Below are 27579 nucleotides of genomic sequence, written 5' to 3'. Positions count from 1 at the left end.
GAAGAATATATCCGAACTTGATGTTATGTATAACAGCTCCGGCAAGGTTGTGCGATGTCACCGTTAACTAGATGTACATAAATATTAGTGTCGACAGTACATCACTTCTGAACCGTCACTCATGCGAACGCCAGCAGCGTAGCGGATTGCGTAGCATGTAGTTTCTCGCGTCGCGTCGCATCACAGGGTGAGATCGCGCGGAAACGAAGGTTGCGCCCGTGACCGCGCCCGCGCCCGCCCGCCGTCAACATCACGAGTAGCGCAGTATCGCGGCGCGCTCTCTGCTTCTCGGACCTCGACCCGCCGGATTCGGTACAGCTCGCAACTCGACCGGTCTGTGATGTGCCTCGTGAGCTGATGATGTGCTGGCGAGTGAGTGTTGTGAGGGAGTGCGCGAGCGACGAGCGCCGGCGGACCGCGCGCCCGTAGCCGCCATGTGGACGCTCCTTGTGCCCCTGCTGGCACTCATCGCTCGGGGTGACGGCGTCTCTTTCACGCCCAACAAGGAACTGCTCGAGTGTGCAAGGTTCGCTACCAAAAAAGTATAATATGTCACTCTAACAAGAATAATAAACATATATTTATCACTTCGACGTTAAAACTCTTTAGAATATTTAACCCGTTAATTTATTACGAGCCGAATACAAAATTATTTTAGAGTTTAATATCTGGCTAACGTCGCGGGGACCTCGGATGAGTTATAAAAATAAAATTTCAACAAGATACAAGGCGTATGCTTGTTACGACTGCGTTAGAGTGGCACAGGCAGGTCTGATATGGTTACCTCTCGAATATGTCACCTCGAAACAATTGTAACGAAAAGTTTTTATGGTCTTATTTTAGTTAATTTGACATTTATAGAACTTTTTTTTATATTACATGTTGAAAAGTAGTTATATAAAGAAACTTCAGAAGATGGTGAATTTAATTAATAATTATAAAAAAATAACCATTAATGTTTCCTATTACAATTTTGTCATTTTCAGATTATCATTAATTATCTATTTACGAAGCAAAATCTTCATATAGCCAAGTACATACAAAAAAATATCTAAAACACATACCGAAACAAATAACTAAAAATAAAATTAAAATATTTTTCTGACAAACGAACTGTCGAAGTAAATGTCTCGAACACACGACTCGCATTTTGGAAAATTGATCTCTATTCGAGTCGTCCAAGGAGACGAGAGGCGTCGCTTGGCAAGTCTCGTTGTTGACATAAACACTTGCTACCAACTGACCGCTAAGCTTGGCCAGGTGCAACGATCCCAATTCATACTGATTTAGTAGACGTGTCCCAATTCAAAAGCGTTTGCATACAACAATAGCACGGCTAATTATAAACAATTAACCGCTACTTACATTTATAGTCTAAAGAGGTTTTACAACTAATCCATTGATTACGACTGGGCAAACTACAAAAATTAAGCAAGTATACACTTGTAACAACTAAACATTGATGAAAATTATGACAACTTATACGTATGAGAACTTAAGAATAAGAACCTAAGACTTAAGAATGTCTACCTTGTATGAGATTTAGGATTTGTGTATATTATAGAAACTATAATAAAGCTAACATTATCTTGAGATGGACCCGCTCCTGCTTTTATTTTTGTGTAAGAATTGTCGAACAATTTTTCAGCTCATTACTAGAACCTACTATTTCATTCGTCAACTGAGGTCACCATAAATGTTGAAGAGTTGTTTTTCCACAATATTTTTACCGACTGTGAGTTATAGAAACGTACGATAAATAACATTAATTCTATTCACACTGAAGTTGTAGCTAATAAACAAAGTGTACTTTTATTTATCTTTCATAAATGTGATTTATGTTTACGATGCGATATTGTATCTTAAATTTTAGTCAATGTATGTATTTTGGTAATTAAAATTGTTTTCGTACTTACTAGCAAATCACACTTTTAGTAACATTCAGATAAATTTTATTTCTTTTTACTAAAAATAAACTCAGTAGTATAAAAATAATCGAGTCATAGGAGACGAGGAGATTTTTTTAAGTTTATTCCTAAGATATAAGGCAGTAGGAAAAAATATGGGAAATAGAATCGTGTGTGAAGCAACGAAACAACAATGACATTTGTGAGTGACTCTGAGACTAATGCCTAACAGCGCTTTTATATATACATCTATAAAAATAAATAAAATTGGAGTGTCTGTTTGTAATATTAAAATAATCGCTTTTTATTAAATTGCTGTGTAAATATACCAAAATAACATTTTTTTATAATTTTTGTCTGACAGTCTGTCTGTCTATCTGTTTGTTCCGGCTTATTTCTGAAACGGCTGGACCGACTTTAACGGGACTTTCACTGGCAGTTATCTGATGTAGTAAGAAGTAACTTAGGCTACTTTTATTTTAGAAATTTATTTATTTTATAACTCTGCAAACTGAACAATAACTTTTTTTTTTAAATTACACGTGGACGAAGTTGCGGTCACAGCTAGTCTATAGATATAATGGTATACCAGTCACTATATCGATAGAAATAGGAATTTTCAATTTACGTTTCGCTTTTAGATTAGAATTAGTTATGATTCATGTAATAGAACATAATTTTTAAATATTACGTTATGTCTCTTACGGAACAACTCCAGTCACGTATTCGAAACTGACTAAAGTACTCTAAATAAACAAAAATGCTTAAAACTAAAGCACTTGATAAACTAAGAAACTATTTATAAGTATAATATTACGAGTTTAGACCATTTCTGAATCCATTTTGACTATTTTCGTAGCAAACTATGAACGTACATTGAATTATGCGATAAATTGAATGATTAGCTATTATAGAATGATATGCTTGTAAAGTATCTTACGTCTTATTGTGCATGTGCATAGTGCAAATTATATTGCAGAATTTTATAGTAGACTTTGAAAGCAGCTATTTCCACGTTAAACTTTACAACAAACTTTTTAGCACAATTATCTATAACATACACACACGGCCATCTGTTCCTACGGTAAGCAACTTAATGCTTGTGTCATTGGTAAAAGCTGACTGTTATTACTAATTTTTATTTTTGATAAATTTACATATAAATAATACATATATAAATACAAATAAAAATATCACACCCAGACTTAAAGCGAGAATCGAACCCACAATTTTGTAAAAAGTGATATTTTGAGAATATATATTATTAACGACACTTGTTTAAAATTTAGTATTCTATTTAGTCGATTAAGTTAATATTAATAATTAAACAAATTAAGTACAATTCGGTTTAGGCTAAAACTTTACTGGGAGTTAAGTGTTAAATCCGCCTTTTACTCCAACAGTGTTTTTTGCATCCGTTTCAGCAGTGTTTCCATGAATAAATAAATTAACAAAGAAAAAATATAAAAACGCCCTTAATAAGTTTGGAGTTTGATAATAATATACACAATACACTCAAAATCTTTAAAACTTCTGTTACCGTTAAATGTGTCACACTGACGGAGAATCATTACAGTACAACGTGATGACAAACTGTAGCCAATTGTATAAACAAAACAAACTTATTTGCCGGTACCGACGCTTGACACTGACATTTTTAAGAAATTAGAAATGTATAAAAATGACACAAAATACACACAACTAACACATACATAATTATGACAGTGGGATTATATATATTTTATTATAGGCTGAAGTGTATACATATAATAAAAAGTCTAAACGAAAACTATGTTTTTTATTTGTGTTTCAAGTTATCTTAGCTCGTGTTTCTATATATGCATTACATTTTGTATGTGTATACTGCAACTGCATGTGCACGTAAAGAAATACTTCAGCCTACCGCAGTCCATTGCTGGACATAGGCCTCCCAAAGCTGGGGTGAAGAGGTACACTTAGGTGTATTTGTATACATCAAAATATATAAAACGTACATTAATAAATCTTACTTTTTAAAATTTCACTGTCACTGTCACACTAATTACAGTTGCGACATACAAGCATACGCATATGCATATCGAACAGCGCGCCAAGATAAGTTGAGCGATTTGTACCACGTCTATATCAAAATAGTAAATAACACAGATTAATAAATATATCAAATACCCCTGTATTTTAAAACTCTGCTTTGCCCGATATATTTAGTATTATATATAATTTTATAAGCTTAGTTATCTATCTGTACGTTAAAACAGGTTAATTTTGATTAGAAATTCAGCAGTTAATAAAATTGTGACGTTAAAAACTCTGTTTATTAAAAATAGTTTAAAAATTAAAACTATACTGCCACGTTTCATTACTAATAATACTCGTGATTAATAAAAAAAATGATTGAGACTTTTAAGAAAGTTTTACTTAATATAAAACAATTATGTACAAAAATCCCATCATAGAAAACAAAATTTGCCTCAATTTCCCTGAATATCAAACTTCTCATTACACGTACGAATACTTCTCAATAGTTAAATAAAATGTCAAAAAAGGTGGAGTTTAATCCATCACGCTACATCAAAAATGTATTTGATTTCCGAGTTATTTCTCCGAATTATTCTAAAACGTTTATGATTCTATCAGATTTTTCATACCCTAGGATTCTCTAATACATGAACAGATGAGGAATTTTTGATTAGGGTTAATATGAAAGGGTTTCAGATATTGTTTACATGATGATTGTTCGGATTATTTTGTTATGACGATACATAGTTTAATGAACATATGTATAGCTATTGGGAGAAATATATTTTTTTTAATATTAAATTAGAATACCCTGGAACGAATTAAGAAAGTAGGAGGACTTACATTTAATCTAAAGTTATTAAAATCTTATACCTTATATATTTATGTAGGTATTCTAATGTAATTTGAAGTAATAAGAAAATTTGGTGAAATTAAAAATATATATTATTTATTTAGGTATAGTTTTGTATTGTTATTATATTATTTAAAAAACGGGTTCTAATTTTATAAAATGACATACTATATACAATAAATTCGGAAGTGAGTTCACTTTTCGATCGATTCACTTCAAATTCGACAATTATGTAGCCTAAGATCCTGTGAAAAAGTGATTATGTCCTTCGATCCGAAGAAAAAATTCAAAAAAAAATTTACGACATCTTTTTTAGTGACAAAATCACCTTTGTACGTATTTTTTTTTTTTTTTTTTTGTATTTTTACTGAACACGACTGTATTTTAGTGCTCAAAGAAGAATAAACAAATAAATATTAATGGATTATAACGAAACTCACAAGGATCTACTTGTAATTATAAAGATGTTTGATTCGGTCTCACATATTCCTGATCCACATGACCGACGGACGCCGAAATCTTGACGTCTTTTATTTATTAGTTTAAATTTTGTAACATAAAATGAAACACTAACAAATAATTTCTGTATTCTCGGTCATATTGTTCTTTAAACGTCAATAACATTTGATGATGAAGCCGTGGTTTAAAATAATGACGTAAAAGATTTATCAAAAATTGTACTATTCTATTCAATAGCTTTAATTACTTGCAATTTTCTAGTAATCTAGTATTTTATAAACTCGTTATTATTCTTAGCAAAACAATTATTATTTACTTAGTTCATAGCAATTAATATAAAAAAACATTGAAATTCCAATTCTTAAAAACTATAATTAACATCTTATTTCCTTCGAAACAAACGCAAGGTTAATTCAAGTGTTAAATTATTTGTAATGATTATTATATTTATAGATTCAATTCTTATACAATAATAAACAATATAATAGATAGTAACACGTAAATACTAAAACATAAAAATATGAAAAGAACGAACAAGTTGATACAATGAATAAAAACTTGCGAATTTGAGAATTATATGTATTCTGCTGGAAGTAGCCGTAAAACTATAACACAGGTTTAATGACAATAATAACCTTTCAATGGCGCCAAAATTAACCAGTTAGCATCTGCGTCATTATTAATCCAAATATAACCGGCAGGTCGGGTAACTGTGACAACAGAAATAAACCCTCGCTCTGAATACATATCATTGCACCACAAGTGTGTCGTATTCTTGCAGCAACTGCAACTATGATGCACATGTAAGAGTCATTTTAAGATTACCGTAAATTATAAAAATTAAGTAATAATTACTACATTGTAGCAATTAGTTGTAAATAAAAAATTCTTATTATACAACTGCTTAAGCATTCAACAATTTTTCTTAAATTTTAACCTTATTGCTAAGACCAAGTTTGTAGAACAATTTTGACCGATTAATAATTATTTCTCGTGAATTGATAAATTTAATTTAATTATCGATTTCGATTTTCTTAAACCATAATTATGGGCATCATAACTAGCATAAAAAGTGCAAAATTAGCTAGCCAAGCTAGTAAGCTGTAATAAAAAGTATTTTATTCATTTTATTTGCGTTATTTGGTTTGCTTTCATTTTATAATGTATGAAAAAATATTATTTCATCAAAGCATATAGGGCACATACATTAATAGAGTATGCCAGTCATACAGAAATGTATCGTTATTGTTATTCTAAATTTTACGTGACCCTATACATAAAAAGAAACTCACTTTTATAGATATTAGGTCCTAGTTAACAGATTTTTATAAATAATAAATGTTGTTAAAAAAAATAACAAATACTCTCAAACACTTTTACTAAAGATATTCAATAAAATACATAACTATGTTTTCATCATACTAGCGATAAATATATCACTAAATAGTATTCAGAAAACTTAATTTACGACTACAATTAATTAAAAAGAGAAAAAGGTCGAGTCTTATATCTTCTTTACATTGTGTTTTAAATTTTTATGTGTATATTATTTCATAGTATTAATATGATTGAAATTTTGATGTAGTTCTCTAAAAAAAATGTAACTTTTTCATATTAAAAATAATATGATATTATTATAGTGTTACCAGTAACCAAAAGTATAACCATTATTTAAGATTTTTTTTAATCTGTCATGACAAACAACCGCAAAGAGACGAAATCACTGTTTAACATCAAAATACTGGTATAAATTAGGGGAGACGCGTTTCTGTGATATCTCTCTGATGTGTCAAAAGCATCATCCTTGGTCTCCAGACGAGCTGGCCTGTCGCCAAGATACGACACATACCTGCCGTGACAGGCTATCAAACGCTGTTAACCGCTGAATAATTGCTTGAATACTTTTGTTTGTGGCTAAATATAGATCATAAAACGAAATAATATTTGATAATATCCATGTTAATTGATTGTTCAGCGTAATTGTTCGTGTTTAACAAGAACATAATTATCTAAATTTATTGTGCAACTTTTAATAATGTTTAAATAGATTTTTAAAGTGCATGTATCACGATACTAAATTATATATTATCTGTATACAGTTGAGGGTTATAACTACATTATTTCAGTGCATATTTAATCTTGTAGAGTTGAGACTCTACAAACTACTACTTCAAAACCGCTGCATTGTTGTTTACCAAACATAGCTAAGAAACAACGCAGGAAACTTGCTTTCACATAAAAAAATCGCATCGAAATCGGTCTATCTATTCGAGAGCTACGATACCACAGACCACACATACAAACATGGGTATCTAACTCATAACACTTAACACTCTTTTTGCGTCGTGGTAAAAAAATGATATCGAAGTCAATTGTTTTCTCATAAATAGTTAATGGATGTTCTCATGAACAATATTTAGATTACATTTGTGTTGTTCACTTAATGTTTTATTTTAAACTAATTTATATCTTTTTTTTATAAGTTGGACGGCAATCAAGCGTCAGCTCACCTGATAGTAAGCGATCACCGTAGCTTTAGACGCCTGCAACATCAAAAGCATCGCAAGCGCATTGTCGACCCTATCCCCAATTCCCCCAGGAGCACTGGGTCACTCCCAAACAAGAACACAATACTGCAAACAGGGCGATAGGGGTAGGTAGGCGAGGTACTTACCCAGCCGGGCCGTTCCATATTTTGAGCAGGAAATTTCCTGCTGTCCAATACTACTAACTTCATAAGTTAGACAGCTAGTGAGGATAAATGGATGTTACTCCGAAGGATAGACTCTAATACACCAAATAGACTAGTTATAATATACAATTGTAAATAGCTCGAAATCAAAAATAACTCGAGAAATACTAGTAAATATAATAAATTGACGCAAAATCATCTTTATAAAAAGTATTGAGATATTGAACACTCTAATAATAATCAGTTGTAAAAGTAAAGAACCTAATAAGCTATAGTTTAATTGAAATCAGAAAATTCACAAGCTTAATACGAATAATTTTTTAATTTAATTTTTTATAAAACGGTCACTATGTGCAATTAGCCTTATTTTCGTATTTTGAATAGTTTCTTGTGATAATAGAGACATACTCGTAAAATGTCAGTAAATCTAAACATTAGCGTTCTTAAGCCAACGTTTGCAAACAGTTCACTAAAATGTTGTTTATTTTACGCAGATCGGGATAAAAGTGCATCTAAAAATATAATAGACAAATAGATAATAACTGCCAAGGATATGAAGCTAATTTTCTATTAGCTATTCTTGTTGTGTGTTGATTCAGTTGTCTATTGTTTCTGTCTGCCTCTTCGCTTTGAATATTTTCATTTCATTAATTTTATTCACGAAATGTCTTGTGTCTGAAAAAAAAATTAATAAAAAAAATGTTTAATTGTTTTAATTTTATTTTTTTTTAATTTTTGTTTTCTTTAATGTTTAACTTATTATTTCATATAGGTAAATATAAAAAAAAATGTTAAAATATACGTAATAGTCATATTCTTTACTTTATGATAGAAAAAATACGAAACAAAATGAAGTGAAACCGTTTGGTTAGTTTAGTGCTCTAATAAGCTATTTTGGACACGTGAGAAATGACTCCGTCAACCGTGGTTATAGCTCTTTAGCCTTAATGCTAATGAGCTTAAATTACCACTCGTTATGATGTAACATGCTTTTCAAACAAACATTATCGGCTAATATGTGACATAAATAATAGTAGGTATATGGCACAAATAATTTTTTTATTTATATTAGGCATCTATGTAATTTCTTAATTATGCACTCTTATCCACACATCATCAAAAAGATAATAAATAAATCTGAATTATTATTGTACAATAGTTTCGAAAGTAGATTACATTAACTTTATCATATTTACATTCTTTTTTTTGTGCTGTGATTCATAGCAAAACAGTACCAACCAATGTTTATAATTACCATTAAACAAAGAAACACAGGTATCATGTCGTGAAAAAAAAATCATTATTACATCATAAACAGAACAAAGGAATAATAAAACATAACCTTTTCTTTGTAATAAGTTTAATAACACTATGACGTGTACAAATGTTAATGAGCTGAATGACCGGCGGTGAAATATGCATATTATTTAATTTCAAATTAAATATTGCAAGTGCAAACCGATGACCTAGAACGATTAAAAGAAATAGTAAAACTTGTAATATTTTTAAAGTGGACACGGAATTTAAATAAAGAAAAAACTAGATTTCTAATATAATTTAAAAAATGATTACTCATATTTTATTAGAAACTAGCTGACCCGGCGAACTTCGTATCGCCTAACACAAACTTTATCGTATGGTATTAAAGTTCAAATTGACTTTTAAGTATTATCACAAATCTTTTGTATGGGAGTATAGAAACGTGTGAAACGTGTACTTCAAGGAATATTTTAAAAAAAAGAATTAGCGAAATCGGTCCAACCGTTCTCGAGTTTTGCGCTTAGCAACACATTCAGCGACTCATTTTTATATTATAGATGAGCATAAAAATTTGAAATAATAGATGAAGAATGTAGAAGGAGAGACAGTTTCAGAACTTGCGATTAAGAAGATCCAGAGTCTTCTGCTGACAGACCTAGGCAGAATGTAGCTCTACGCCTAGCAATAATCTTACTTAAAATCATTTATTTCTTTGGGCACAATGGGCTAAGACTATGCAGTATGCATGCACAAGCGCAACGTCCTTTGGAATTAAACTATGTTGTGTTGCTACTGGTTTCCCAATCCTTAAATTGTGTAGTGCTACACCTGATTCGTCATCGTAGAGCCCTTAATTATAGTGATAGTGTAAGCTCGTGAGGTTAAGGGGTTCGTGTATTCTCGCACGAAGGAGGCGAACCCGAATTTATTATTTCTTACTTAGGTTCCTTCATTTAAAATCTATGTTTATGTTCACAATGGTTATAATTGTCACTCATATCACTCGAATACAAAATTTAAAAATATTTTATGTCTGTCTTCATTGTATAATATTCTTTTTCACTTTATTTAAAATCTTTTGACTATAAATCCAGGGCGATTCTCTAACAATACGACGGACTCCACTTAAAATATTAATTCATCGTTTATAAGCATCAAATAGTTATCGATATTTTTTTTAATTTTGCCGTTTCGTTCAATTTTACTAGTCGCATTACGATTATGTAATAAAAAATAGAAACTCGACCTTTCTTGGACTACTAGCAACTACATACCTAAGACCAAAGCCGTGATTGCAAGCCACTGCTGGACATAGGCCTCTCCAAGTTCGCGCCAAACTGAGGGCCGAAACTTTGACGCGAACTCATAGGGGTGGTGACCGCAGGGCTGACTTTGTCGCACCGAAGATGCTGCTGCCCGTCCTCGGTCTATGTAATTAAAAAGCTAGCTGTAGGATGGCTATCCCGCTATCGGTCGGCTTCGCTATTTCCATGGTGGTATTGGAACTTCGCTATCCTTAGTCGACACCCACGGTATAAGAGGGGGTGGATAAATGCTATTACGCCGTAGCCACACAGCACTACACTTAAACTTCGTTAGGTTATGTTAATTTAAATAATTATAAAACCTCTTCTTATTTCACCGATTTAGGCTAGACGCTGACAGTCAGTAGAATACAGTTTTATCAAGTAGATGTAAATAAACTATAGAGAAGTAAACAGTGCTTATAACTGCAACTTACCAGACACAAAGACAATACAATCGCTCTGATGTAGTTACCACCGCCTGAACCTCGACTATAGCGTGTTTAATTTACGCTTGGGGCATATATTTATACTCTTAAAAATATTTGTCTCTCAGCCTGGGTTAATGACCTTATGAGTCCCTATCGCATATCGAAGAGTACGTAAAACTATCGGTAGGTATCTGTTGTTATCATAGCAATCATTATTCAGAGTAGAAAATATCTTTAAATTAATTTTTTTTTATCTCCCTTCCTGTAAAATGTTTTAGGATGTTAAATCAATGAATACTTTATTTAAACTAAATTTATATGTAATTAGATCCAAAAATAATTTTCTTTCAAAGTTTTGATTAATGATTAATGATTTAAAACAATTATTTCATATGCGTTTTTTGACTATTTAGTCGTATTTTATATTTTATATATATTTTATATATTTTTATATAACTTTATTTTATTTTTTTTTCATTTTAAATCAAAAATCATTTTCAAACTGTTTTAGTTTGTTGATAAAATTAATACTCCTATTTTTAATTTTCAATGTTTTTATTGCTACCAGATCGACAAACCATATTACATATTTCTACGATAGGGTAAACGAAACCAGTAGTAAAAGCCCATGCGTCACACACGCTGGGGAAAATGTAAAACGCTTAGCAAAACATCCAATTAATGTTACATTATTAAATAAGCCTTCTGGTACTTTCAGAGGTTTCAGTATCTAGTTAAGATATTAAACAAGCCGACGTGCATAGTGCAACTCTGAACAAATAAGATATGATCTACAAATAAACAGCTAAACCGGAGGCTTATCACATCTTAGACCGAAACGCATATGGGATATAGTTATAATATTTGCTGATAGCATTCAGATTACTCTTAATATTCAAAGAGAATCTGTATAAATGTAGGTGCGTCATATGCTAACCAACATATTATGTCTTATTATTTAAAGCATTCATATCAAGGCAATAATTCTGTCTTACTATTTAAAGCATAAATATGTTATGGCAAAAATTCAAAACGAGCTAATACTACTACTTACAGGTAAAAACACCGAATGCGGCATCATTGAAGATGCAGTTCACATTGTGGTGGATTGTGTCCAAAATGAACATATTAGAAATTTTAGATTTCTTGTATGTAAATGTGTGATGTTCCTATGGATTGGCGTAGTCCTTATGGACTAAAACTCCTTAAATAAAGAGAAAAAAAAAACATTTATATTAAATTTATAAATGTAAAATAATCTGTCAACATGGGCCGTTTTTAATGCTTTTTTTATTTTTTATTATTTTTTTTATTAGTTACGTTATTAAATATTGCCTGTAAGATATCGCTGTGCTTTAGCGATAATGCCTTAGGCCGCCGGCATCTGATGCAACTTAATTACTTTCAGTCTAATTTATTGTTTTTATTTAGTACAAGTTTTTAAAAACTGTTTTTTTTAAACAAGGAACAAAAAAGTTTTTCTTAACCAATTTTTTAAACTTATGAAATACTTATTTGGGTTTAATTGTGAAAAAAGTATGTACTATGTATTCAATAACAAATATCAAATAAAAATTTTCAAAAACATTTTGCTTGTCAATCGACAAGTTATGAAACACGCTACACTATTGGTAAAGTAATTTTATATCAAGTTCGTTGTTCATCGAAGTTTGCTTTCATAATACTTATATTTAATAGTGTTTCAGACACGTGCTTTTGTAGTCTCCATTCGATATTAAATTAATTTTATTATCTGTGTCTACATGAGTAAACACAATATAAAAGCTAAAATATTTTCATAACGACAGTTAATAATGTAGACATTGTTTAACACATCGCTTTTGTACCTTTAATGCTCAAAATGTGCTACAAAGTCCGTTATCTGGCAGTTCTTCCAAGTCATAAACATAATTAATGAAACATTTAACTTTAGATATTTTTTGCATCGAATTCGAATGTAGAGAGAAAGAGAATTCGATAAAAGCCTGTATGTAATAATGATATATACTTTTCAGTACCAATTTGAAATGAGTTTCCTCTGCTCACGGTTGCCTTTACAAAAAAAAAGTACTTTATTGGTAACGAGTAAAGGTACAATTCACACTTTTACAATCTCTCTCTAGTATCTCAGAATAACAGGGTTCTCCCGTCTAGGAGATCCCCTTTTTTTTAAATGTTGTCTTCTAAAAAATGTTCAATATAATCTAAAATAATAAAAAATAAAGAAATAAGAGACATATATATACATAATGCGTATGCTGGAAGCACGGTTTTGATTTAGGTATCACAAATACATACACTGCAAGAATTATAATTTTAGCCCCTATCGATACCACGTAGGTATTTGCCAAATATCAATACATTCATTATCGTGCTTATGAAACACATTTCTATATTTCATAGTTTGTGCTGAACAAAACCATGAAAATAATATTATAGCAAACAAGAAACAGAGGGCGTGTGAGAAAATTACGAAAGATATTTAGCCATTAACGGGATTAGCGAACTCGACGCAAACATACTGACGTTCCATGTTAAATTCATTAATATCATTTATTGATCTTACGTTGGAAATTCTAATTAGTGCTCGTAATCGCTCCGTTGCTGCTCCTTTTGGAATCACCCAGATCTTTTAACACAAGTAGACGACTTAATCAAAATTAGCTTAGAATCGATTCTTAATATGCAACTGAACGAGCAATCTTGGACCCAAGCTTCCCTACCTATCCGTTATGGTGGTTTAGGGATTCGCAAAATTTCCAGTGTCGCTTTACCAGCCTTTCTATCTTCTGTCCATAGTTCAGCAAATCTCATAAGTAAAATTTTAAGGGCATCCCCTTCAAACTTTGAGATTGCTGGTTTGGAAGAAGCTAGAAACGCTTTCTTAATTGCATGCCCAGGTCAAAATTTTCCAGTTTCTCCAAATTCACAGAGGAGCTGGGACGACATAAACTGCAAATTGACTTATGAAAATCTTTTAAGCTGTAGTACAGGCTCGGCGCGTGCTAGGCTTTTGGCCGTGGGTACGCATGAGGCCGGCTACTGGCTTCACGCGTACCCTTTGACAAATACAGGTACATTTCTTGAGCCTGACACGCTCCGAATCGCAACCTGTCTACGGCTTGGGGTTCCGGTCTGCGCTCCTCATAAATGTCCCTGTGGCAGTGATGTCGATAAGCTAGGACATCACGGTCTGTCATGCCTAAAAAGTGCAGGCCGCTTCTCGAGACATGCCGCACTTAACGATATCATACGCCGGTCCCTTGCCACCGTCAACGTGCCAAGTCTACTTGAGCCGACTGGTATTGCAAGAGACGATGGCAAGAGACCGGACGGTATGAGTTTGATTCCATGGAAGATGGGCCGGGTGCTGGTATGGGATGCAACCTGTTCAGACACGCTGGCCCCTTCCCATCTACATGGAACCAACAACAGAGCTGGTGCGGCTTGTGAAGCGGCGGAAAAAACAAAAGCAGACAAATACAGGAGTCTAGGCTCCGAATATGATTTTGTCCCATTCGGTGTCGAGACCCTTGGTCCGTGGGGTCTTAGTGCTATAACCCTTTTTAAGGAAATATCTAAAAGGTTATTCGACGTCACAGGAGACCGAAGAGCTGGCAGCTACTTCGGACAAAGAATTAGTCTAGCTATTCAAAGGGGGAACGCTGCCAGTATCTTCGGAACCTTGCCTAAAGGGACTCCTTTAAATAATATTTTTTAATTATTATATTATGTATATATATATATATATATATATATATATATATATATATATATATATATATATATATATATATATATATACTTAAGGTTTTTTAGTTTAATGTTATTTATCTAATTATTATTATTATATTATAAGTTGCTATTAATAAATTTTACTGACATTAGTAAATACAATTCAAACTATTAAGTGAAATAAAAAAAACATGTGTCTTTATTTATTTTAGTCGACGGTATAAATTACATAAATAATTTAAAAAAGTTTACTATAATAAAGGTAATTTTTATTAATCAATTCTCATCATTAAATTCTATTAGTGAAACAATTGTTGGCTTGTCATAACTATATAAAATAAGATATATATGCTTGCGATTCTATTTTGTGCAAATATCTTGAACAAACAATATCAAGAGTAGTACCATATCTCGTTGTAGATTCTTTTGGACTGTTGTTAATACGTATGTAAATTTTTTCTAAAAGAACTGTTTTAAGTGGTTCTGTGCATTAGTTTTTGGAACTTTCTCGTTTGTAAAAATTATTCAACATTATAATATAATTATTAATATTATAATGAAAATAATATTTAGTTTATGATAACAAATTTTTGCTCTAACAAAATGGTATCATTCTCAACACCGAGATATGAAATACATATTTCACAACTATTTGTAGATACACATTTAACCTAAATTTCTTACTTAAAAACGTGCTCTAATCTTTCTTAACCATTTACATAGAAATATCTTTCTAGAGTTATTGGTATTACTCGTTTATTTACTTTTTTTTAATTTTTTTTTAATGTACACCGAAATACAGACACATAGAAAAGATACTGAACAAGATTTACGAAGGGGATCTTATCGCTAGAGAGATAGTTCTTCCAGATAACCTTGAGCATAGGCTTAGTTCCCCATGTAGACAGCATTAACTTGGAGTACGAGGTAGAATGAAAAGGAGTTTTCAGAGTCAAATTGAATTCAGATCTAAGGAAACGTTCATGGAAAGACGTTTATGGGAACTGTAAAGAAACGTAAACCGTTATTTAAGGTATAATGAGGAGCATTAGGATTAAATAGTACATAGTAGAGTAGTAATAGAGGTGAAAGAATTTGGTGAGTTTTCCTGCGAAGATGAATTGGGAGCCAGTTGAGTTTATTACGAAAATAAGACTAGGTCATTTTTACATAGACCCAACATACCATATACAGAGATTTTTAAGGCACACAAGATTATGTAGTTGCTCCTCTTTAAGATCCAGAAAACATGTATCTGCATAGTCAAGCATTGGTAAAAGTAGTGATTGTGCTAACGCAATTCTAGTAGGCAAGGAAGAAATTGTCGGAGTCGACAAGGTGGGGATGGAAACAATTTTCGGCTGAGCCCAGTTAATTGAAGTGATTAAAAGAGATACCCACCGAATGTTATTACTAGATGTTTCTATTGTCTGTATTATTATTATTATTTTGTATTTGCATATTGTGGTGTACAACAAAGAGTAAATAAATAAATTAAAAAGAAACATAAATGAATACTTTCAAATAACAAGATATAAATAGTTAGGACTGGTGAATACGTATATAATTTCTGTAACTTTTTTTCAGCCAGATCCTGTACATAGACCAATATGCATATCAACTTCCAACAAACTACAGTAGAAACATTCCACCTGGTAAGTAAAAATCTTGATATCTAATACTATAAAACGTAAATAAATAATAATCGTAAAATAATAAACGTAAATCTGAATCTCAGAAACGGCTCCAACGATTATCATGAAATTTAGTATATAGGAGGTTTCGGGGGCGATAAATCCATCTAGCTAGGATTCATTTTAAGAAAATGTAGGGATAAATCCCTATTTGTGGGCAATGAAAAAATGACTACAATATCGTTAGAATACGAAGGTAAATTTTGCAATTGTCAATAAAGTTGTAATAGCTCGGGTCGGAAACCGGCTGGTCGGAAACGACTTTTATGTAATTCGTATTTATGATTTGCAAAAAACATGATTTACTAAAAAATACCGAGCTAAGCTCGGTCACCTAGGTACTTTTTATAAAACGACAACGTATATTAATGGAAAATTGATAAATTTTATTAAATTTCCTAAAAATTCATATAGTTATAAAGTTTAAATGAACATATACACACTATTTCATATATTTTTAATGTGTACATGACAGCTAACACGTGGCATGTCTAGTAATTCGTGTATGGCTAACTAAACCTTTGTCTGTTAATGTAAATTTAATTTGCGAAATAAATGGATTGAGTAATGTAACATTCGTCAATTAAAACTGTAATTATAAAATCACTCGAAGTTTATTATAAATATTAGCTTTAAATATTATTTAAATGAAAAGCAATAAAAATCTTAAATTCTAGAAATTATATTGATAAAACCTATACCGCGAGAGTAATAGAATCCGCAATAACGCGAGCCCTTCGCCCGAACACACAAAAAGGTCAAAGGTAATGCCGCAATGTAATAATCTTTTTTTCTGTTTTAGGAAACTAAGTTCGTTATTTTTAATAGCATGTATTTTTAACCTTTTTCGTAACGCGTTGATGAATCAAGCGAACTAGACAGCTATCCACTTAAGACCGGATATTATTCAGCAAAACAACAACACGTCGACCCAACGTTTGGCCAATCATTGTACAAGCAATAATTTACCATAAACTGACCATGACTTTGATAGCTCTTGTGGTATCAAAGATTGTTATTCAAGATTAATACCTCGTATCCAATTTAAAACATTATTAATATTAGACACAAGATACTAAGTACTTATTACCTAACTTTTAATTGCTTCGTAAATGATGTTTGCTTAAACTTTCCAAAAATACCTATCAATTAAAATTCTAAACCGTTTATAAACAATATTATATTAAATTCAGTCTACTTTTATCTTTCATTAAGTAGGTTGGCTTGGTTAGGTTAATTTTATTATGTTCAGCAAGCTCGATAGTAAAGACGGGAGCATATCGGTGATATCTCCGATGGGCGCCATAAAACCACGGATTAAGGATAACAGTCCACTGGATGCGTTGCGCAAATCGAATCCATGTTATGACGGACCCAAGCGCTCCATAAGTGATCCAGTAGGCTAGCATTTGTACAGCTATTAATGTATTAATTTTTTTTTACCTCAATGGTTCTGATTACCATTTTAATTACAACAAAACAATGTGTTTTGTTATTTTACATCCGTCAGGAAACAATAAAACTTATTAAAATTCAAAGCTATAAATCTAATGGCCGTTTACCTGAAAACTACGGATATGCAACTGGTTTATAAAAATTCAATGAAACCGATTTAAAAAGCATAATTTTAATTTAACTTTTACAGGTAAAAATACGACAGTTTATATTGGAGTTAACGTCAACAGAGTCTCTGGAGTCGACGAAAATAGAGAGGTATTTTTAGGCCAATATTTTTTTTTTTTTTTAATTTTAACCGATAATTAAGAATTTAAAAAATAAGTCTTTCTACTATTGTTCTATAATATTTATTGTTCAGTTTTAGAACGCAACGTTCTAAAACAGTATATATTAGCGTAATATTCTACACAGCTTTATACTGTTTGAAATCTACTAAAAAGATTTCAGGCTATCCGTTCGTCTAATATCTATCGTCTATATAAGGATTTTAAAAAAAATTATGACCTGTACTATAACTAATGTGTGTCTTATAACTTACTTCTTTTAATTTTATAACATATTATACAACTTAGAATCGTCTCAACTTGTGTTGGATAGATAAATACGCAAAGAAACTAATTTTATAGTACCTAACCTTTTTTGTCGCAATATTAACAATCAATAAGAGAATTTAAAAAATTGTAAAATTATTAAAACCCTATAATCGTGGCTCTGTATTGTCCAAGGAGATCACATTAGACGTTTTCCTGCAAGTGTCATGGGAAGAGATGCGCCTGAAGGTGCCACCGGGCATGCCTTACATCGACCTGCCCTGGGAGTTCCGGCAGTTAATTTGGACCCCGGACCTGTATATATGGCAGCTGCAGACCATGAGAATACTATCAGTACTTCAAGAAATGGCATCGTTACGATTGTACGCCAACCGCACCGTCTCAGTCAGTATTGGGTTCGTCTAACTTTTTTCTTACTATGATTTCGTTATCGTTTCACGTTATATATATTTTTATGCTTTTCAAAATATTTATCTACACAATATCTACACAATTATTTAGTTAACGCTTATTTACGCTTCAGCCTGTAATAGCCCACGGCTGGGCATAGGCCTCTTTCCCTATATAGGAGAAAGATCAGAGCTTAATCCACCACGCTGCTCCAATGCGGGTTGGCGGATATATTCCGTACTATGAGTAACGTTCGCTATCAGGTTTACATGATAAAAACTGAGACCGACGGCTTAACGTGCTCTCCGAAGTACTGTGGGAAGGTCCACAAGGAACGCACAAACACCCAGACCACGGTAAACATCTGTATGGCCAACACAAATGTTCGTCATGTGCGGGGATCGAACCCGCAACATTTAATTAAAGTAACTTTATTTTTGAGGGACAAAAATATATTATCTACATCTATATTATCTATATAACGAAATGGAGCGATTGTTCTATTCCAGTCATGTCACAAAGGTATACAAGTAATAAATAACTTTCTAATGTTTACTTTTTGTGCTGTGCTACGGCACCAAAGAATATAGCCACCCCCTCTCTTCCCGTGGGTGTCGTAAGAGGCGACTAAGGGATAACAAGGTTCCACTACCACCTTGTAACTTAAGAAGCCGACCGATGGCGGGATAACCATCTAACCGCTGGCTTTGAAACACACAGGCCGAAGACGGGCAGCAGCGTCTTCGGTGCGATAAAGCCAGCCCTGCGGTCACCAACCCGCCTGCCCAGCGTGGTGACTATGGGCAACACACATGAGTTCATGCATTTTTGTCGCGAACTTGTGGAGGCCTATGTCCAGCAGTGGATTGCAATGGCTGGAATGATGATGATGATGATGATGTTTACTTTTGAACCTTTAGGAATAATACAAAATTCTTTTCTGTCATAACGGAATCGTATCAGGGTCTTAATAATAAAATACTAATCACAATAAAAATACATACCTATGAATACGTTTAATGAATGTCGACCAATGGACGTTTTAAGTATATAGTGTGTTTACGATAATATGTTTAATTTTCAGTGCTACAATCACCATAAAATGTGAAATGAACTTCGTTTTGTATCCTCTAGACGTGCAGAACTGTGCTATAGACTTTAGTAGCTGTAAGTAAAACGTTTTTGAAATATGTAGTATTAATTTAATAATACGGACGAATTAAGTTTCCGTTTTTCATAGTGTCATTCATTCAAAAAATGGACATAAATGCTCTTTATCTTTAAAGCTTAGAATAAAAGATTGTCTTTTATAGGAAACAATAAAATTTCAATTTTTGGATATACTTGTATTTAAGTATTGAAACGAAAAACTTGTATAAACTTTAAAAAAAAGAAAAACTACAACACTTGTTGTATTAAAAAAGTGCGCGTTTCAACCTTTTTCTAAATTTTTCCTGTCAGGATAAAAGGACCAAAATTTGCGCAATAATTGAGCATTTACAAAATGTATCTTGGAATATATCGATAAATAAGACATTTAAACCAAATTCAATTTGATATAGACAAGTATACAAGGGAAGACGTGAGATTCGAATGGCGCGAAGTAGCGCCGTGGTTCGGCCTGGCCGGAGAGCAGCGCCGCGAGTTTCGCCTCCCAAAATACGTGGTCACATTTGTAACAGACAAAAGTAAACATATTCGAAATTTTGGTGAAGGTAAATGTAAACTTATTGCTTTGCGCTTCAGTGTGCGCTCGTAATAAACTGTACTTAATCTTTATTAACGCTATGCATTACCTACGCTTGCATGACGCTATTTGTGCTTGTTACGGATGGAAAAACGCATTTTGTAAGTAATCAACTAAAAAAAAACGTTCGTTACAAGCATAATTATCTTTTGTAGATGTTTGTGAGTATCATTAATTGTAAGATACATTTAAATAAAACATGTACCTATCTATATAATTTCACTCAGAAAGGCTTTTCAATGTGACTTTTTATATAATACAATATACTTATATAAAATAAATTAAGTACCTATTAATACCGTTTTCACTCCTATAATAAACTAAACCTCTTCTTCGTTGATAATTATACATGTTTTAATTAAATGGTCTTAGTAATAGTGTGTAGGTAGGTACCTAGATAAACACAGATTTTTATTATTTATATTCCGAAATAGATAGGTACTTCTCCTATTATTAGATAGATAAATTAGTATTAAATGTGTACGAGTAAACTTTTAACTATCTTCGCAATCTTACTATAAATTTAAAAACTCCGTGTTTTTCATACGTTTTCCCAATATTAAACGTTTACAGGTGAGCATTCCGCAGCACGTTTACAAATCAAGCTCTCTCGTGAACTACGGGGCTATCTCCTAGAGAGCTATCTTCCATCTTCTCTCTTTGTTATAATATCATGGGGTAGTTTCTGCGTCATACCAGAGATTGTTCCTGGTCGCATGGTGTTGCTGGTGACCACTTTACTCTCGTTGGTTACCATGTTTGACACTGTAAGGTTAGTTTTTTTTGTTATGTTTATTTTGTATAAAATTCCATTTCTTTATTCCATTTTAAAAAGAAAAATTTACATGAACTATTGATTTTATTTTATTTTTTGTTTGTATCACTAAAATACACTAAAGGTTGTCTGGAAGAGATCGCTACTAAGCGATAAGACCGCCTTTGTACATTGTTATCTTTATGTGTAAAGTATTTTATGTAAATCTTTTCTGAGTGGTGTGCAATAAAGCATGTTCTATCTATCTATCTAAAATAATTTTATTTGTTTTAGAATACCCGAAAAAGTATACGAGCCTGTCTGTCCTTTTTTCAGCACTAATTCTCCAGACGCTCTTGAGTTGAAATGCATTGAAGTTTGGCTGATCTCATGCACCATATTCGTGTTCCTCGCGTTATTAGAATATTTTGTGGTACTATTCGGCATCCGGTATGATAAGAGTTGGAGCAGACGGCGGCAAGATCTTCGACGAGCGGCTTCCGCTGCTCAACTTGCTCCACCTTTGCATATCAACCATACACAGGTAAACGCTTATTTCTATCTATAAAATATAACAATTAAAATTCACCTAACTAAAATACACAAAAAGAATTTTAAAAAGTAACAGTACTGAAAGCCACTAACCAACCTGTAATTACATTTCCACATACTAATTTTACGCATAGACAAAACCAGTTTTCCTGGGAATATCTGATTAACAACAATATCAATAATAGTATCCTATCCCATCTCATTTCTCTTAATAATTAGCATGGTGTTCGCTATGAACGGCGTGTTCGGTGCTGTATACAATAAATCTAAAAAGACTGATTTTTTTTCTATTTGGCGTCTCGTTTCGTAATACGTATCTTGGTCGTATATTTTAAGTATCTACAGAAATAATTTCTTAACAACGTGAGAGATCATTATCCCTTTAAATGCTCTTATGAGTTCTGAAAGTGATGTATTTTCAAAGTATGTTATTTAACAGAGATTAAGTACACCAGTCAGCGGGACACCACAAGGTGGCGTTTTCTCTCCCCAGCTTAGTGTAGAAGATGAAGGACTAAAACAACAATTCTCTCATCAGACAATACAAAGGGTAAATATAATAGCATTGAACACATAAATATTTTCAAAGTTATGAGGATACAATGCTTGTAGAAATCATAAACATTACAATTAAACAACCCGTAACATTATTCATTCCATTTTAAGTTTCTTATTAACCTGAAGTATTAACATAATATTTTTTATGTACCTATTCATCGTAATTAATAATACAGACACATAAAACTGTAGGAGCAAGGGTTCAACAAACACTTATTCGCATCAAATAAATCTATCAGACTAAAAAATTAAATTTGTGGCTATGCCACTATTACTGGCACAATTTGAGTAATAGTCGATGTAAGCGCATGACTTCGATGTTTTTTTAAATTAGGTCAAAAAATTTTTAGTTGTCCTCTTCGGAAAGAAGGCTTCGAAGAGACAATAAAGTTGGATGTGAGACGAGAACAGTTAGTAAGGTAAAAATATCAGTGCACTGTGTGAGACATGCTAAACACAGTACAGTAAACGCATATAATATAGCAGATTTTTTGCATTTTGATTCATTCATGTAGGTTTGGTTCAAATAGGTTTGAATGTGTAGATACATTGATAGACAAAGCGGTAGAATTTATGATCCAATGAAGCCCTTGATGTATTATACTATTTGAATAGTGCTAATTTCGAATACGTAGGTAGGTATATTTAAAGCTTTATCTCCGTCTACTTATAATTTAGTCCAATTAAATAACTAGATGAAATAAGTATCTTCACCAATGCTTTGACCGCGTTGCACACCCAAGTATATCGAGAAAGCTAGTAGATTTAAAAATTTATATGGATTATTTTATACTTGTAAAAAGTATAAATATTAAGAATTATTTTTTTTTTCTTTTGTTTAGGACTCGCCAATTTTTGAGACGATACCAGGTGACACGTCAGGAAGTTTTTTAGTAAGATTTGCTGCGATGATAGATAGAGGCGTTATGTTTTGTGGCGCCCAACATGGGGCACTGGACAAGTTTGCTCTTATGGTTTTCCCGATATGTTTTATTCTTTTTACTATCATCTATTGGACTACATACCTCAGTGAAGCACACCGAGCGATGCCAGACTAATGTGACTTAGTGGACAGTGCCTATTTGGTGTAAGACAATTGTAAATATTAGATAAGCTGCTAGTTGTTTTATTAAAGTTTGAACTATTGTTGATGATTATTTATTGTTTAAGTTTAAAGGATATGTATAAAGGATTAAATTGTTTAGTAGATCTTCTGTTTGTTTAAAAAGATGCAATATTTGTAGTATTTGATGTATTTTATTCTTTGATGATATAATCAAATTATGTAGTACTATGATGGCAAGGCAATAAAATATTTTTTTATTGTTGTTAAGTGATATTTTTCTTTACGTGGAGTCGGTGTGAAAATACATATTTAAGATATTATTTGAAAATTTCTAAAATATTTTTAAAATATTAAATATTTTTAATAAGTTGCAAATAGCTGAATATTACTAAATATCAAAAGTTTTATTTTACTTTTATATTTAAAATTGAACTGTCTATCCCATTGCTTATTTTAAATGAGATTATAATATCAAGAACTTAATTTCGTCTAGTAGAACTTGTAGTTTTCGGCAGTTGTTTTTTATTCTCACATAGACTGAAGAATAATATCAAATAAATATTTAATATAGCATATTATTTAAAATGTTGATTTCAAGTGTACCATAACTATTTCTTTTCGTTTATTATTTTTTTATTTTCTATAGTACCTTTACGATTTCAACTGTTTTATCAGATACCTTATGAATTGTCTATTTATATATTGTCCTGCATAAGTACTTTCTTCAGTTACATGTTATAAAAGCATAGAAATTCGATATACAATTTAAGGATCATTAAGTCATATATTTCATTCTGTATATTTAAATATTAATTGATCTAAAGCATCCAGAAATTTCCGTGTAAAAACGTATAATTTAAAACTATTTTTGTCACTGTTGACTGCATCAGGGGCGTAGCTACCGCCGTATCAGCCGTATCAATGATACAGCGCCCCTGGGCTACAGAGGCCCCTAACGTGTGTAAGCAAAAATTAGTAAAATATTATCCACGATGTCACTTAATCTCGTGCTTCCCGGGAAAAAGTTATAATTTTTTTTTATGGGTCATACATGCCTATAGTTTTCATTATAGAAATAACAAAAGTCAAAAAAAGCAATCACCTTCTTCCCGGGTTAAGCGTGCGCCCAAAAGTAGGCAACATACTACATCGGTTATCTATTGCGGGATCCCGTTAATATTTATGAACAATTAATTGCTCTGAAAAATGCTTGAATTTCGAAATTTGTTTCTTTTTTGTTTCTTTTATGAGAAATCTTTAACCTTCATTTGGGTCCCGCAACTAATTTTTATGCAGGACCCTCCAAGGCACGCTGCGCCACTGACTGCATATACAAAAATGACAATTTGCCTTAAATTTTCAGATAATATTGGGACCATTCAAGCTCAGTAGATTTTTAGAATATCACGCCTTATTGCTGTGCCTTCGCGAATTTAATAAAATTTAATATTTGTGTAAATAAGCTTGTACATCATTGATAGAATTTTTACACTGTTTTTTCTTATAGTAGGTACCTATATAGCAAATACGCAGTCTCCTTGAAAGCACGTCAATAATTGCAATATAGAACGTATAATAATATACAATTTATCTGGCATATTCTTTGTATATAGGTATAAAATCAAATTATATTTACTATATCTATTTTAAAAAATGCTAAATTTGAACATTGTCTGTTTATTGGAAACAACACCAAAAGCAACTGTATATTAATCAATATTAAATTAAATAATATTAAAAGCGCATGAGATGCGAAATTTCTATGCTAGTCATTAGTAATAAATGTTGTTAAGTTTGTCTTAGAGTATTTATTGCTTTATCTGCTGGCTTTTGTTCAATGGCCCTTATGTTAAAGCACAAATAATTTTTAAGCACAAAATTTAAAAATCATACATATGTTCACATTTTAAAAATCTCAATACCCACAGATTGTAGATATATCTCTCACACCGAGATCTAGAAATCTAATAACAATACACACATTTAAAAAAGAATTGCATTTCTTTATGAAATATGTAACTGAAACAGAAATATTAAAAAATGTGACAATGTTGCTTAAAATATTGTTCATATGTATATAATATTGTCTATTAAAAGTTAATTAAATTAAATTCATATTTGTATTAAATAAATAATATTTTAAGTTACCAGTAGTAAGAAAATAAAGTTTTAAATTTGACAAAACATAATGTATGTGTAAATATTAGTTGAAATAAAAGACATTATTTTAAATAAATATTATTTTATTTTATTATTTATTTATTCTACATCAAAAATAATTGCAATGATCCTTATCGCAATATACACTATATATATCTACACTATTTTCATTTCCTTTCATAATTTTGGTACTACTCATATCCATAGTAAGATGCTTCCCTGTAAGCCCTTGTCATATCTTCAGAGTTTCTTCTTATTCTTCTGCCTATGGGTTCTAAGTCATTGTAACATTTAGGAAACACTTTTTCTATGATATCCACAGCCTCTGCCTTTCCAATTTGACGTACAGCAAGAACTGAATACAATGCTTTTGTTTTAACACAATCCTGAAATTATAAAGACATGTGACATTAAGTATATTGACCAAAAACTTTAACTAACTTGGTCATCAAGCTATTCATTTTTTTAAGCAATAATTCATAATACATTATAAAAAATGGCTGACAAGTAAATAAACAGTCTTGAAATTCAAATATTTAGCTTTTTTATAGATAAAAAAAATAAATTCAAACTAATTGTATTTAGACCTAAAGAAATCAGACTGATTACCTGATGCGCTTCTTTGATTTTTAAAAATGATGCATCTCCTTGTGACCAGGCGCTGGTAAATGAGCAATGTGTGAGGTTAGCGGCTCTGATTTCAGTACACGCAAGGTGCTCCATATTCCTGAAGTCCAGTTCATTACGACAATAGTCAAACATGTGAATCATCTCATGAGTCAATACTCCTTGTACCATACCCTTTCTCGTTGACACATTTTGACAAACCACAATCTAAAAATATAATAAAAAAAAATTCATACCGAGCTTATGGTTACCATTACACATTATTTAAGTAAAGATAAGAAAAAAAAATTCGTAATAGTATTGGTACAATAAATGCTGATATTCTATTATACTAATATCTTAAATAAACAGCTACAATGACTGTAAAAGTCACTCTTAAGTGCCACTAAGGGTCAGACACTCACACACTTGGGGGTGACACTCACACACTTTATATATTCCAAATAAAAATTTAGATAATAAAAAGCACAACACCTGATTTAATTGCGGGTCGTATCCTCCACTGACAGAATAATCACACACCTCACAAGAAATATGCCGCCGAATATCAACGGGACTGAAAAACATAATTATAATTATTAAAATAATAATAAGTTCAATGTATGAATTAATAACAAATTAATTTTATTTTGCATTACTTACCAACCGGAACTTCTTAATGCTGCCAACATAACCTTTACTATTGGACCTAAAACATTATTAAACAAAATTGTTTTAAAAATTCAAAATGTAAATTTAATTTAAATTTTAAAGTGATATAACATGTGGTCCTGCACTTGAACTTATGGAAGCCTATGTCCAGCAGTGGACTGCAATAGGCAGAAATGATGATGATAAAATTATGAATGAATACATTCATATTATCAATAGTTTAAGCAATTCCGTATCACACAGTATCACAAATAGTAAAAAGTAAATATACTATTTATACTTACAATAAGTAAATAGTACTTACTTTCTTTGATACATTTGTACACATTTTTTTCACACTTGATTTTTTCAATACCCTCTTTTCCCTCTTTACCTATCAACACGTTAGTTATTTTAGGTTTAAACGTTCCTCGTCGTTCTGGATACAAATCATAGCCCCAAGCCTCCTTCTTCTCATTATTCGTGTTGTTGTTACTATCCTGCTTTTCTGCTGATGTTTCCTCATTGTTGTTAGACATAGGTCTTTTAATGTATTAAATTTCACTTGTAGTCTTAAAAGAAAAAAGAAGAGTAACAAAAAACTACAGTAGCATTTGATAAGACGTTGATTTTGTTGTAGTATAGTTACGTATCTTACAAGTATGATAATCAAGGGAGACAAGGTGATATTTATAAAATTTAAATGATATGATGTCAGAATTGTCACAGTACTCA

The 27579-nt window shown here is 31.7% G+C and overlaps 2 protein-coding genes across 3 annotated transcripts; one reads left to right on the top strand and one right to left on the bottom strand.

Moving 5' to 3' along the window:
- LOC123653471 (glycine receptor subunit alpha-4-like) lies at positions 1-23570 on the top strand. The gene is made up of 10 exons (XM_045589464.1): positions 1-526; positions 16245-16312; positions 17997-18064; positions 18535-18755; positions 19835-19917; positions 20313-20465; positions 21071-21269; positions 21588-21795; positions 22243-22353; positions 23204-23570. The coding sequence occupies exons 1-10, from the start codon at positions 435-437 to the stop codon at positions 23417-23419; spliced, it is 1419 nt and encodes a 472-aa protein (XP_045445420.1). The 5' UTR covers positions 1-434; the 3' UTR covers positions 23420-23570.
- LOC123653472 (mitochondrial inner membrane protease ATP23 homolog) lies at positions 14686-27554 on the bottom strand. Of its 2 annotated transcripts, XM_045589467.1 has the most exons (6): positions 27170-27554; positions 26857-26902; positions 26689-26770; positions 26197-26421; positions 25735-25973; positions 14686-14726 (listed from the first exon to the last, which is right to left on the bottom strand). In XM_045589467.1, exons 1-5 carry the CDS (start codon positions 27381-27383, stop codon positions 25779-25781), a joined length of 762 nt encoding a protein of 253 aa, XP_045445423.1. In that variant the 5' UTR covers positions 27384-27554; the 3' UTR covers positions 14686-14726; positions 25735-25778. The 2 variants fall into 2 exon arrangements, with proteins under 2 accessions (XP_045445423.1, XP_045445422.1); XM_045589466.1 differs by lacking the exon at positions 14686-14726 and having other exon boundaries at positions 25653-25973.
- Between the last annotated feature and the right edge of the window lie 25 nt (positions 27555-27579).

Source organism: Melitaea cinxia, chromosome 5 (assembly GCF_905220565.1).
Source record: "Melitaea cinxia chromosome 5, ilMelCinx1.1, whole genome shotgun sequence".
Taxonomy (NCBI): domain Eukaryota; kingdom Metazoa; phylum Arthropoda; class Insecta; order Lepidoptera; family Nymphalidae; genus Melitaea; species Melitaea cinxia.
Note: the sequence above shows the minus strand (reverse complement) of the source record. Positions and strands in the feature narration are given on the sequence as shown.

Excerpts from the sequence above, each read along its gene's own strand:
- LOC123653471 (XM_045589464.1), top strand. The coding sequence starts at position 435 with ATGTGGACGCTCCTTGTGCCCCTGCTGGCACTCATCGCTCGGGGTGAC. Across the intron at positions 18,756-19,834 it reads ACCGTCTCAGTCAGTATTGG|TGCTACAATCACCATAAAAT; the intron begins GTTCGTCTAACT and ends TTTAATTTTCAG. Across the intron at positions 21,270-21,587 it reads ACCATGTTTGACACTGTAAG|CACTAATTCTCCAGACGCTC; the intron begins GTTAGTTTTTTT and ends TCCTTTTTTCAG.
- LOC123653472 (XM_045589467.1), bottom strand. The coding sequence starts at position 27,383 with ATGTCTAACAACAATGAGGAAACATCAGCAGAAAAGCAGGATAGTAAC. Across the intron at positions 26,903-27,169 it reads GTACAAATGTATCAAAGAAA|GTCCAATAGTAAAGGTTATG; the intron begins GTAAGTACTATT and ends ATAATGTTTTAG. Across the intron at positions 26,771-26,856 it reads GCATTAAGAAGTTCCGGTTG|TCCCGTTGATATTCGGCGGC; the intron begins GTAAGTAATGCA and ends TATGTTTTTCAG.